The sequence below is a fragment of the Miniopterus schreibersii genome, assembly GCF_964146895.1.
Source record: "Miniopterus schreibersii genome assembly, chromosome: 10".
Taxonomy (NCBI): Eukaryota; Metazoa; Chordata; class Mammalia; order Chiroptera; family Miniopteridae; genus Miniopterus; species Miniopterus schreibersii.
The window spans coordinates 45,191,236-45,204,859 of NC_138110.1; the positions used below are offsets into that span (position 1 = coordinate 45,191,236).

Below are 13,624 nucleotides of genomic sequence, written 5' to 3' on the forward strand. Positions count from 1 at the left end.
AAAAAAAAAAAAAAAATCCTTTGAAGTCTGTGTAACTGTCAGAAAAAGGAGTGGTGTTCTAAAACAAATTGGAGGTATACCTAGTTGAGCAAGCTTAGGTTTGAAAAATGGTTTATTTCACAGATTTGAACATTGTGAAAACCTGTATCAGCATGTTCTCTGTTAATAACCTAAACAAAACTATTCTCATCAGTTTATTCTAGAAGTGTTAATGTCTTCTATATTTTAATAAGTGATTTACGTTTAGCTCTTTCAAAACTAAAGACTGGAGTGCCTGAAAGATGGTTCTTGGGTTTGCTTTTCAGAACCCCCTGTTCCGATTGCCCCACCTCAGCTGGCCTCAGTGGGGGCGACCTACCTGTGGATACAACTCAATGCCAACTCCATCAATGGGGACGGGCCCATTGTTGCCCGAGAGGTGGAATACTGCACGGCAAGTGGGAGCTGGAATGACCGGCAGCCCGTGGATTCCACGAGTTACAAGATTGGGCACCTCGACCCAGACACCGAGTATGAGATCAGTGTGCTCCTCACCCGGCCGGGGGAAGGTGGCACTGGATCCCCTGGGCCAGCACTCAGAACAAGAACAAAGTGTGCCGGTGAGTATGGGAAACTTGGGACTTGTTGTCATTGTCTTTCTGGGCCTTGACCTGTAGCACTGGTGCTCATCAGGTGGCTAACACGCTTCCCCAGCGCTGGAGCATCCTGTACAGGAACAAATAATTCCCTTCGCCTGTGAATAGTAGCCCAACAACCTGTGGACTTAGGGACCTCAAGGCTTGGCATCTCTCAGGCAGCTCCCACTCCTTTCTTTTGCTGTTGTTTATTTCCACCTTCCTATTTGTATCACACAGTTCAAGTGGGAATTAGTGCTAAAGTTGACAGCCGTCTGCTTTAATAATGTCTGTTCATAGGTCATAGCCTCTCATCCCGGTCCCTTTGTTTTATGTTCACAGTTAATGTGCTTATAGCCTGGAGGAGCTTTGGAATAATAGATTTCATCGAAGAGATAGCATTAAAGCTGTGTTTTTATTGATGGATATTTAATGGAGGGCTGCTTGCCAATGACATGGGCCCATTTGTTAAATAAGCAGGGTGATTTGTGGGCTTCATGCAGTCTTTGAGTTTAGATTATATAGTTCTGATTGACTGTGCTGAACCCACTCTGCAGCTTAAATAGAAGTAGGGCTGGTGGACAGAGAAATGGTGCGTCTTATAAAAAATCAAAACCCGAAGATTGCTCCCATGAGAGGGTATATTGTCGTTTCTGTATGGCTACGCTCTGACCAGAAGTAGAAATAGTATCTTGGGATACTGAAGTGTTCTTTGATCATTTAAATCAGTGATCCCTTTATTGAATTATGGGTTTAGGTGAAGAGATTCCATAAATTTTTATGTAGTTAATTAATTCTTTAGATAGCATGCTTTAAGTAGATGTTTCATTTTTTCTTCGTGATTTGTAGTATACTGTTTCCACAAGTTCAAAACTCATGGAAAAAATTCTACTTAGTTTAGCTTTTTTGTTTTTTGCTTTTTAAAAATAAGGTTTTTGTTAGAGAGAGGAACAGGTAGCTTTTTCTTCTGGGGATACGTGTCGGGCCTGTTTTAGTCAGCCCTGCGTCTTTGCCAGATCCACGCCCGCATGCTCATGTGACCCCAGTGCAGGGTCTCTGGAATAAGAACTGCTGTTTGGACTGGCCGTCCTCACAGCCCTGGTTGCAGTTCCAAGAAGGAAGGAGTGTGCTAACCCTTTCCCCTCCTGGCCTCTATAAGCCCTGTCATTTCCTCGCTCTCTTCAGTTGAATAAATTCCCCTTCCTTTTTGTGAAATAACTTCTTATCATCTGTTGTAATGCAAACAATAGCTATGGAGAACACTGTACATATCATTCTACAATATAGGAATTGCTTTCAAATCTGTAATTTATTCCTTAACTACCTGTGAAGTCTCCAGGGCAGATACTTGATCTTATTACCGGTGGGATGGGAGCCTGTGTGATCTCTGTCCCTGTCTGAGCATGCTCTGTAAGCAGTACATCTAGTGTTCTTCCACTTCAGTGTTATTTTGAGGAATCCTGTGTGGGATGTGCCAATATATAGTCTCCTTTGCTTTCCAAAAGAAGGTTAGAATTCTGTTGTCTAGACTGGAGAGAGGGTACGTTGTTTTATTCTAGTCACTAACAACCCCACCTACTTTATGTTTCTAGTTCTGTTGTTTTTACATATTTTGTCTTTTCTCTTGGTTCGCTGCCTGTACATTTCAGCTATTGACACAATTACTATATACATTTCCCTGGAGTACAATGCATGCATTTCTGTTTTCAGAAAGTGTCTTTGTTGTTGCTGCATGATGTGTAAATATATAACTCTCAAAGAGACAGTGAGCCTTTTTAATAGCTTGACAGTCTTTTTTAAAAAATTAAAACCAATTTCAAGTTGATACTTGCATACCAACGCTGTATCTTAAAGTCTTAAGCCTCACTTAAGCAAGGAAGCCCAGCGAGAAAGCACTGTCTTCCTCTTGCCATTTGCAACTTGCCATTGACTCTACTCCTGGTGTATCGTGCACTGGCGTTAAATGCTTTTGAAATCACTGTAGTTGAACAAGTCAGTCTTAGGAAATGTCAGGTGACAGAATCAAAGCTAGAAATAAGACAGGGAGGCATGGTATGTGGGTGAGGAAAGTGAAGTCAAATGAGACTTTTTACTGTAGGAAGAAATATAGTTTCACCCTCTCTTGACCTGAGGCTTTTGAGAAAATCTGAAGATAAGACTAGTGACTGCTGTTGGTGAGCAGTGGGACATTGTGGAAAGCAGACTTAGTTACAATGAAGAAGACAGCTGCTGCAAACTATAGACTGAAAAATTGGGTAATGGTCCCAGACTATTACTCAGATGGTTTGTGAGCACTTAGGGTTCATAAGGAGCAAGTCATGGGTCTCATAAGCTGGGAGGGACTCCAAGCGTTCTGCAGAGTCAGTGGAAAATGTCCAAATGTCCTTGGTCTGGCTTGAACCAGTGGATGAATCTATTAGGGTGATATGTAGGAGGAATAATTCCACATTCATCTGGTATGATTTAAAAAGCCAAGAGTATTAGTACAGAATTAGAGTAATAAAAATTAGCAACAACATACATAAAAAAGATACTGAGAGCTTGGCTTAAATGCATATGAATCTATAATATGATCCATATTGTATTAAATACTCTGTAATACTATTGCCTCACCCCCAAAAAATAATTTAATGTAATCCAAGATTGCATTAAGAAAGCAAACTGCCTATGTTGAAGGAGGTGATAGTCTTATTCTACCAGTGCTACTCAGCCCCCCTGTAACTACTATATTTATTTCTGTTCCTGCATTTTAAGAGCAAGAGCACAAAATAGACTGTGCCTCAAGGGATAGCACAGGATAGGAAAGATTCTGAAACCTTGCTCAACCAGTGAGGAAAGATGGAAAGAAATGAGAAAGGTAATGGAAAAAAATAGTGTCTGCAAATTTTCAAGAGCCGAATCATGAATAGTGGATTTCCAATGGCTTAGACATTCCAGCAGGACCTGAGTGTAGAAAGGGATTTCTGTATTCCAAAGAGGACTGAGTGGTTGAACCTGAAGAATCTCAACATGAAGATTCTATGATTCACGTATTGTTCTCTTTCTAATGAAATGATCCATCATATGTTTCTACCCTGATAGTATGAATTTCACTTCTGTGTTATCCTTGTGCAAGTACTCCACAATTATGCTTATCAAGGCCTGCTTTGCAGGCCTGTGGAGGTTTACAAAAAACTGAGCAAAAGGGGGGAAAATAGTGAGTTTTTAATATTGCTAAATAGATTAAATTTTAAGAAATGACTTTTATTCTGAGATATCCTGTCTGGGTGTTGTGCTAAAATATCTGTGTTATGAAATGATGAAGTCAGAGAGTACTAGAGCCAGAGTCAGCGCTTGAGAACACAGGCTCTAGGCCCAGGCTCCCCGGAGCTATATATGTGACCTGGGAAAACTGCATACCTTCTCTGGACCTCTATTGCCTTATCTGTAAAACAGGGGTGATAATAATAATATGTGTCTTGTAGTGTGGCTAAGACACCCTAGTAAGCTAATGGGAAGGTGCTTAGAAGAGAATTTTACATATAGCAAGTGGTCAATAAAAGTTAACTGCCATTTAAATTTTTTTTTTAATTCTTTAACATTTTCAATCAAAAGAGTTAGATGTTGGCAGCCTGATTTCATTGTCCCAGATAAATTGAAAATCCGAGGACCACAGTTTTATAATATGGGCTCATAGAATTTCCTGCGTATTTGCCTTCGTGACAGACATCATTCCCTCATTCTTGTAAATTAAATCTCTTTCTTTTCGGCAAGCTTTCTTCTCATTTCTGTGCTAAACTAATGAGATCCATCCTATCATGTTTTGGTGACACCCATGAAAATATATTTTGCTTCTTGAGTTAAAATGGCAAAATCGCTATTTATTGTCCTTCTCTATGCAGCGGAATCGATTTTCATGTGTGGCTAGTAGACACAATCTCATTACCTGCTCAGGTTTCTCTCAAGAATTGTATTGTGGCACACTTCCCAAGTCCGTGCTCCTGATGCTTCTGAAAATTATTGTCAAATATATGCACAAGCTCTCCACATCGACCTTGATCAAATCACTTAGCTTTTCTGGTTCTACTGCCTCTTCTTTAAACAAGGGCTGTGACATCTGCCCTGTCAGGGGTGTTTTTGAAGATTGGATTAGATATTATCTGTGAAGGTATTTTACAAATTATAAAAGTGCTCTGCCTACGTGGTGGGTTTTTTTTAATGATTATATTCAGGAACTTGTTTCAAGAGTTAAACACACATCCTGTTATTTTCCAGCTTTGCAGTTCAGCTATAGTTGGGTAACCTCAGGGAGTTGAAATTACTTCAGTATCCAGTTAAGCAAAATGCAATTTAGTTTGTGTTTTCTATTATATCTCCTATTCTTATAATTATGTGCAGCTTGTATATCACAAGCCATTAAGTGGTAGCTACTTGAAAAAGAGAAACGGATAATGCATTTAGATTAATTTTCACAGTGGACTTTTTATGTGTTTTATTTTGGGATATTGCTTTTTATGTATTCTAGTTATTGTTTAACTGTGGTTAAGTGGCTTGCTAATAACTGTCCCCGGGAGCTAAAAAAGGGTGATGATAAACTAATGACTTAACAATTAAGACTGGTGAGAGTGAAGGAAAGCTGAACTGAAATGTGTGTTTTAGAATTAATATACTAAAAATCTTTGAAAAAACAATGATTGCACCTTTTAAAACTGTATTCATAAAATATTTATTGAACTCCCATATTGCAAAATACATTCCCAGGTCCTAAGGGTATAACAACAGGACAAGATCCTGCATTCAGAACTGATAAATTTGGGAGTATTGGAGGGAGGAAATGTATAGGCAATAAACAAGTATGCATCAATGGATTTATAATATGATAAATGCTATAAAGAAAAGAAAAGAGAGAGGGCGTGCAGGCGGGAAATTTTTTTAAAGATTAATTTTTAAAAATTTAATTGTGGTAAAATAACAAAATTTACTATCTTCACTATTCCTAAGGGTACAGTTCAATAATGTGAAGTAGAATCAACCAATCTCTAGAACTTTTTTATCTTGCAAAACTGGAACTCTGTCCCCATGCTCACTCACCATATTCCCTCCACGGGGCTTTGTCAACTGCCACTCGCTTTTCTGTGTCTATGAATTTAACTGCTCTAGGTACCACATATAAGTGGAACCATACCGAATTTGTTCTTTCAATTAATGATCGCCAAAGTTTAAAAAAGCTTTATCCTTATGACTTATGGAAGTCTTGCCTACTAAAGCAGGTAGTACTGCTGTGTTTCCAGAGAGTCGAAGTACAAATAGGTACCTAGAAGTACTATGTCAGAGTGGAATAGCCATCCCATCAGCTGTCAGCTTTCTATTTGTCAAGAATGAAGAGCGATATAAGCAATGAGAGTTTTTAAAAATAATATACTATTCTTTTAAACTAGTATGAAACTAGTATGGGTGAGTGAATATAATACCTATTTGCAGAGGCATGTATTTAGTTTATATATGCCTAGTTAGTACCTTTTACATAACTGTAATAAAAACTTTGAATATGTGTTATATTAAAATTCATTTTTGTTCTCAGTTGCTTTGATAACATGCAGTTATAGCCATTTTATCTGTAGTATTTTCAGTGACACAAGAGGTGGGACATATTTTTCGTCTACTTCCAATCACTCCATTTTCCAGTGCATCTTGGTCTGAGAGAGACTGAGTTTGTGCCAGCCTGTTGTGGTACGCATTTTCATGTATCACCTGTTCTTGTATCCAACATGGTAGTTGTAACTGTGGCACTGGAGCAAATATACCTGTGTAGCCCTCTTATGTCCTTGCCATAACTTAGATGAACACACATGTACGTGAGCAAGGGCTCAGCAGTCCTTCTGGGCAGAGGCCCAGAAACCTGGCCTGTGGGAATGTTCTACCAACTACAGGGTTGAAGTTTTGCGTTGTCTTATCAGATATACCCTGAGAACATCTCTCAGTGTGGTTTATGTAGTAGCATACTCTTTCCCACCAGGTCCAGTCTAAATCTCATGAGACTTAGGCTCATATTGGTTTTTAAATTTTAATTCACCCCGTTTGTGAAATGTGACCCTGGAATGGCTTGTTTTAAATACTCCTGAATGAGATTCACATATGGGAATTGAGTGGTGAATAGATTTCTTGGCAAGGGGGCTTTGCATGAAGCCCAAACTGTGATGCCTGCATTCCACCAAAGGCCGACCTATGTCTATTTATTTTTTTTAGTTCCTCTTATGGGGAAAAAAAGAAGCAGTCTGGTTTCAGTGGCGTTGATCTGAAATTAAACACTGCCAAAACCAGATTTGTTTTCTTTCTAAATCAAGGATAGTCAGATTTATCTTTTCTGTATAAAACTGCTGCCAGCATTACAACATGTATTTGGACTTACAGGGCTGACCCATGAGCCCTCGGGGGCAGCTGGGAACCCCTCTAAGATCTTACAATGGCTGTTATTCAGAATGAATACAGCCCAAGCACCTCATTGAATGGAACATAATTTATTTTTAATATAAGTTTACTTACCAGGGAAAAAAATTAAAGTGTTCTAACTCTGATTCTAAAATAGCTCTGCCAAAGGGCAACATGTTTTCAATGCATTTCCAACACATTGAACCATTAAGAACCTTTTTTAATTATAAGTACTAGAAGGGCATAAAGGTGTCTTCCCTATTTAGACTGCAGAGGTAAAAACATCACATTGGTTAGCATCGCATTGGGGAGGGGACAAGAACATAGTAGCAATGTGGCCCCTTTTTTATTATAATATTCTGTTCCTTCCTTACAGATTTTTATGCCCCAGGGGCCTTGTAATATCTGAACCTCAAATCCAGCTGCCTTTAAACATTGGGTCAGCACTTTCCCCCATCTGAACCTTTAGGCCACACAGAGTAATCTTGTGTGAGAGGTTTAGAAGTGCTTGAACCAATGTCACCCTAATAAATTCAATAAAAAAAAAAGACCCGACAAATGGACGCAGTTGCTTTCAGAGTCATCCACTGACTTCTCTAGTGCCGAGAGCGTTCTCGAAGTGCGTCCAGCAGGGTCCTTGTCTGTGAAGAATGAGAATATTAGCGGCACTTCCTCTGGGCCTGATGTGGAAGCCCCCCAGAGGCAGCTTCCTATGTAGCTTTGAGTAAGCTGAGGAATTAGCTGAGGAATTTGAGAAAATTAAGAGAAACATCTGGAGATTATCAGTGGCCTCGCCCAGCCGTGCCTCTGATGGGTCATTTAACCCTGAAAAATATCATAGAACTGTTTGGGGCCACATTTTATAGGGGTGGGGGCAACAGTTGTGACTATGCGAAACATAGAATTTTTTCGTGTATTATTTATTAATTATTGTATTACTTCCCATATGAACAACTGTAAGCCTACTTTTGCCCTGCCCTGTACGTCTATCCATTAGGAGCTTGAGCCAATTCCTGTTCTACTGCTCTGAGTCTATCAGCCTCTGTTAAATAGGGTTTGGCTATCTTAGGGAAACAGCGTTATCAGCGTTAGTCCCTCATTGGGTACCACCTACAGTATGTGGCGTGTGGCCCTAAGGCCACTGGAATGCTAAGGGGTGCCTCTGCTTCCCACAGCAGTGTCTTCTAGAAAAACGATGACACCTACTAAATTTTCTTTGCACAATTTTTAAAAAGACCCTGGGTCATCTAAATTTCCCCCAAAATCTCATATATTTACCAAAAATAATAAAGTATTGTTAATGAAATTATTAGTTTTTATTAAATCAAATGCCTTTTTCCTTATCAAATTTGTGATGCAGTAGAGTTGTATTTTATGGTCTCCATGTAAGCATTTATAATATACTGGGGGCCCCTACATAATCAATATATACTGCATACTTATGTTTTTTGATAGAACTTGCAGTATGATTGACCATTCTAAATTATCATAGAGTTTTATAATTTTATCACTGCCTTTGTGAATATGTTGGTCGTATTTAGAGAAGACGAATGTTCATTGGTTAACTTCCTTCACTTTAAAGCTGACTGTCTTGGGTTGAATGCTGGTTCCGACACTAATAGCTAGAAAATACTACAAGAAATTACTTAAATGTCCTGAATGTAAGTTCTCTAATAATTCTAATTAGTTTTCTAGCAATACTGGCACCTTCTTTGTAGCACCGCTGGGAGAATTAAATAAGCTAAGGCATAAACAATGGCTAGCAGAGTACCTGTTCATCTGGTGCACCCTGAATTCTAAGTAGGCTTGCTAGTAAATTCTGATCCTTTTATAAAATCAATAAACTTGTTACAACTGAGGATACATGCTACTATGGCAAAATCTCCCCAATTAAGACTATTAAACTCAGTAGGTTGGGTTTTGTTTGACACACACACATCAAGTTGTCTTAAGTAAAACAAAAAGAATATGTATCTTCTCAAGCTAATGTCAAAAAATGATAACATGTTTAGAACCTCGGAGAACATTCTGACTCTTTCGCTTGTTGTCAGGACAGAAAACAGCATAGTGACCTAGAGTGGGTGGCAAAGAAAACAGAATGTGAATGTTTAATTCACCTGTGAGGCCTCGTTATTCTGTGGGAGAGGAAGTATTAACAATTATCAGCGACTTGATGAATACTTTTGACACCTAAACTTTTTGGAGAGTGAAGAGCACTGCCCTGACCCTGAAACCCCTGTTTGTCCAGAACACACAAAGCTTGACAACCACAGTATGATTTGAATAGCAAGGCAGCCTCTGGGGTACGACCAAGGTGTTTTGGGGGACATCTTTCCCTTTGTTCACTCACCTACAGATCTCAGGAAGGCAGAGGACCCTTATTGAATGAGATTTGTGATGAGGTTATGATGCTGTGGATCTAAGGAGTTGAAATTCACAGGTAAAATCTTCCACTGCGACGTTGCTTCTGAGGCAAGCTTGTATTCTGTGCCCCTTCCCCAAGAGCAGAACCGGTTTTAGAATGGCCTTTGTCTTCAGAACATACTAGGAAAAGTTCACTTGCTCTTACCCAACCAGGAGTGCTATTTGTGCCTGGAATCTCGAACTCAGCGTGGTCAGAACCACTTTCATGAATTGGGAAACAGTTGGATTTTATCTTTGACCTTATATGTCCTGTGTGCTTCTGTCCGTTGTTCCCTAAGCATGCTCAGATCCATTCTCTTATCAACCTGCTCTCAACTTATTTGTCCCCATTAATGTGGATAAATAACTTATCAGAAGACACGCAGTGACATTTGGCCTCCAAATAGAACTTGCCTACATCATCTGTAAGGATATACTGCTTATGTTGTTCAAACTAAGTAAAATAGACGAGAGCTAACACTTCCACCGGAATAACAGCAGACTATAAAAGCTTGGTGATATGTCAAAATTTTAGTTTATAAAGGTTAACCATGTTCCTTTGTTTGTGTAATATTTTTTATAAATTAATTTTAAGAATAAAAGGAACAGGTGATTACATTACCTATTAGAATAAATTACAAGTGAATAGAAAGCTTTAAAAATGAATAATGCATATAAATGAAATTAAAACTACAAATACAAGAAATTTGATTAGAAAGTATGGTTATACCTATTATTAAAACAAGAAAGATAATAGCACTGTTTGATATCAAAATTGCCGATCTCCCATCCATGTTATTACCTTTGTAGAGTAATAGGAGTAATATCACTATGCAGGTAAAGCATTTCTAATGACCAGATAGCAATATTTCTTTCAAGTAGATCTAGACAAGTAACTGTAGACACCTTTTATAACTGGCATTGAAAACCCCTTCTAGTGTAAATAAATGGTAGAAAAGATACAGATGTTAAAATAAATTTCCATTTGCTGTGGTCAATGTGGCGCATTCATTTGGCATGTCAGCCCGTGCACCTTAAGGTCACAGGTTCAGTTCCCAGTCAGGGCACATACCTAGGTGGGATTCAATCCCAGGTATGGGCAGGTGGGATACACAGCCGATAGATGTCTCTCTCTTACACCGGTGTTTCCATCTCTCCCCTCCTCCCTTTCTAAAAATCAATAAAAAAAAGAAAAAATGTTTCCATTAAATATTATATGTTGTCATTTCACTTTTCTTTAGGTAGGCTATATTGCACTTAATTTGTATCACTGCGTTATCATAAATAATATTTGACATCTTAATGTTTATATTTTGTTAGTGATCTGTTTTAATTACTGAAATCAAAGATGCTATAAAGAGGTAAAAATACAGAAATGTATGATGAAGTAATTAGTATCTTTCTTCATCTTTCCTTCCATGCTTTTCCTGTGGCTAATACATAGGTGTTTATCCTTCTGCATCTCTCTCTATGCCCATTTAGACATATTAATGTCAATGTATGTCCCAGGTCTGTTCCTTACTGATTATGACAAAATGAGATCATATTGTACATAGTAGCATTCTGCAAATTTATTTTACGTCTTTCAGTATTTTCTAAACATCTCTCTAGTTGCTGAAGTCTAATGCAATATACACAGTTTTAACTCACTCTTAGTAGTAGCTATTTATTATTCTGGAGTATCTACACTCTAATTATTCAGCCCTCATTTTTTTTTTTTTTTTTATGGATAGGTTCTTGTTATTTTCTATTAAAAGCAATATATCAGTAAATATCTATAAAGATGTGCCCTTATATAAATTATTTTATTCCTATAGGTTACAGTTTTAAGATAGAATTGGTGGGCCAAAGATAAGTGCATTTAAGATTTTAGTAGATGTCACATTATTTTCCCGAAGGCTAGCAAGTTAAACTCTACCAGCAGGTGTGAGAACAGTAGTTTCCTAACAGGCTTTTGAGCAGTGAATATTAATGCTTGTTTAAAATTTGCTGCCAGTTTATTGGTTTAGAAATGGTTTATTTTAATATGCATTTCACTTTTTTTCATGTGTTCATTGAAACACATATTCTTTCATATTCTTTCATATTCTTTCACCATCAGATCATCTATTTCTATCCTTAGGATGTTTTTCCAATCTTTTCCTTTTCAATTTGTAGGAGTGGTTTATATCAGTAAGTTATTAACCATTTGTCTGTCATACATGTTTTATAAATATTTTCCCTCATTCTACCATTTGCCTTTTGACTTTATTCATGGTACATTTTGTTAAGGAGAAAATGTTTACATTTTCTATAGTTAAATCAATCATATCTTTTAGGGCTACCACTATATATTAATATATGTTAAAAGTTTCATTAGAATTTAAATCAATCCAAACATAACTTATTCTAGGTAGATGGCCAGATATGCAGTAGCATTTGCTAATTACACCATTGTTTTCCTTGTAGCTTCTTGCTTTCCAATCTTGTTTTAGAAGGTATTTTTCAACATTTTCTTTGAATATTTTTAAAGAGTATTTTTTTCCTTAGGTCTTCAATCAGTGAAATTCAGGTCAGAAATCTTGTGGGGAAGTCTACAGGGCTGGGAAGACCTCTGGGCAAGGTTTCTTCACTCTTTAATGATGAACAAAGGAAATGGCCCTTTCTCACCTTTGTTCTGGGAAGGAGTGTGATGTGGTGTCCAGGAATGCAGCAGGCATCAAGTGACCACAGGGAAGCCAGCTAAAAGTTCCACAGCATAAAAACTGAGTAGGCATAACTGAATTAAAATACCCCCACACCTAATTTTGGTTTGCTTTATTTATCTATTTATTTTTATATGTCTTTATTGATTTCAGAGAGAGGAAGGGAGAGGGAGAAAGGTAGAAACATCAAAGATGAGAGAGTCATTGATCAGCTGCCTCCTGCACACCCCCTTCTGGGGATCGAGCCTGCAACCCGGGCATGTGCCCTGAACAGAAATTGAACCATGATCTCCTGGATCCTAGGTCCATGCTCAACCACCAAGCCATGCCGGCCGGGCTGCTTCATTTATTTATTCATTTATTAATCTATCCAACAAATATTTATTGAGATTCTGTTATTTGAGAGTTACTCTCCTAGGCTTTGGGGATACAGTGGTGAGTAAAACAAATGAGTACCTTGGCCTCATGGACATCGCTTTCTAATTTATATTTCTCCATTGCTTTGCAATGTGGGTGCATATTTACATGAAGCAAAGCTTGAACGGATTCATAGAACAGTGTAGGGAGGAAGTTCTAAGTAAGCATAAACATTAGGGCAGACTTTACAAATAAACTGTTTTAATCAGGATGTTTTGGACTGCAAGTAGCATAAAGCCAGTTCATGCAGACTAAACAATAAGGATATTTATTAACTTGTAGTAACAGGAAGTCCATAGATGATCACACTTTGCAGTTTGTTGATTTAGTGGCTCAGTCATATTATCAGGGACTTGAGTTCTTTCTAAATCTCTCCTGCATTGGCTTTAACCCAGGACTGGCCCTCTTCATTGTCATAAGGTGGCCTTTTGAAGCAACTAGAAAAACAAGCTTTGTTCAAATCTGACAGGAGGGAGAGAGAAACTTCTCAAACCTAGGCTATAACTCCTTCCTTTCAATCTGTTAGGCCCAGAAGTGCCAGTAGTAATAACTGGGACATTTTTATGAGCTGATTGACTCAGTCCTTAGTCTCAAGCCTCACTGTACTTCAGTGATGTTATTTACGTCAGAATCACGGGAGGCTTGTTCGGCGATAGCCTGCTGGGTCCCACCCCAGAGTTCATGCTTTAATAGGTTTGTGGTTGGGCCCAGGAATTTCTGTTTCTGAAAAGTTTCCAAGTGCTGCTGCTGCTGCTGGTTGAGAATTACTGATTTGGAGTAATGAAGCTGCACCCCTGCACTACAAACCTATTAGAATGGCCAAAATCCAGAACACTAACAGCACCACTTGCTGGCGAGCATGTGCAGCAATAGGACCTCTAATTCATTGCTTATAGGAATGCAAAATAATACATTTCCTTATCAAGACAGCTTGGCAGTTTCTTACAAAACTATACTTTTAACATGCAGTCCAGCGATCGTGCTCCTTGGAATGTATGCAAAGGAGTAAAACTTATGTCCACACAAAAACCTGCACATGGATGTTTATAACAGCTTTATTCATAAATGCCAAAACTTGGAAGCCATCAAGTTGTGCTT

The 13,624-nt window shown here is 38.3% G+C and overlaps 1 protein-coding gene across 3 annotated transcripts in view; it reads left to right on the forward strand.

Moving 5' to 3' along the window:
* The window catches only part of PTPRM (protein tyrosine phosphatase receptor type M), a 617,272-nt gene that overhangs the window by 282,513 nt on the left and 321,135 nt on the right, over positions 1-13,624 (forward strand). For all 3 annotated transcript variants that reach the window (XM_081149146.1, XM_081149148.1, XM_081149147.1), the window contains exon 7: positions 306-599. In XM_081149146.1, coding sequence (XP_081005272.1) covers positions 306-599 — 294 coding nt within the window. The remainder of the gene's footprint in view (positions 1-305; positions 600-13,624) is intronic.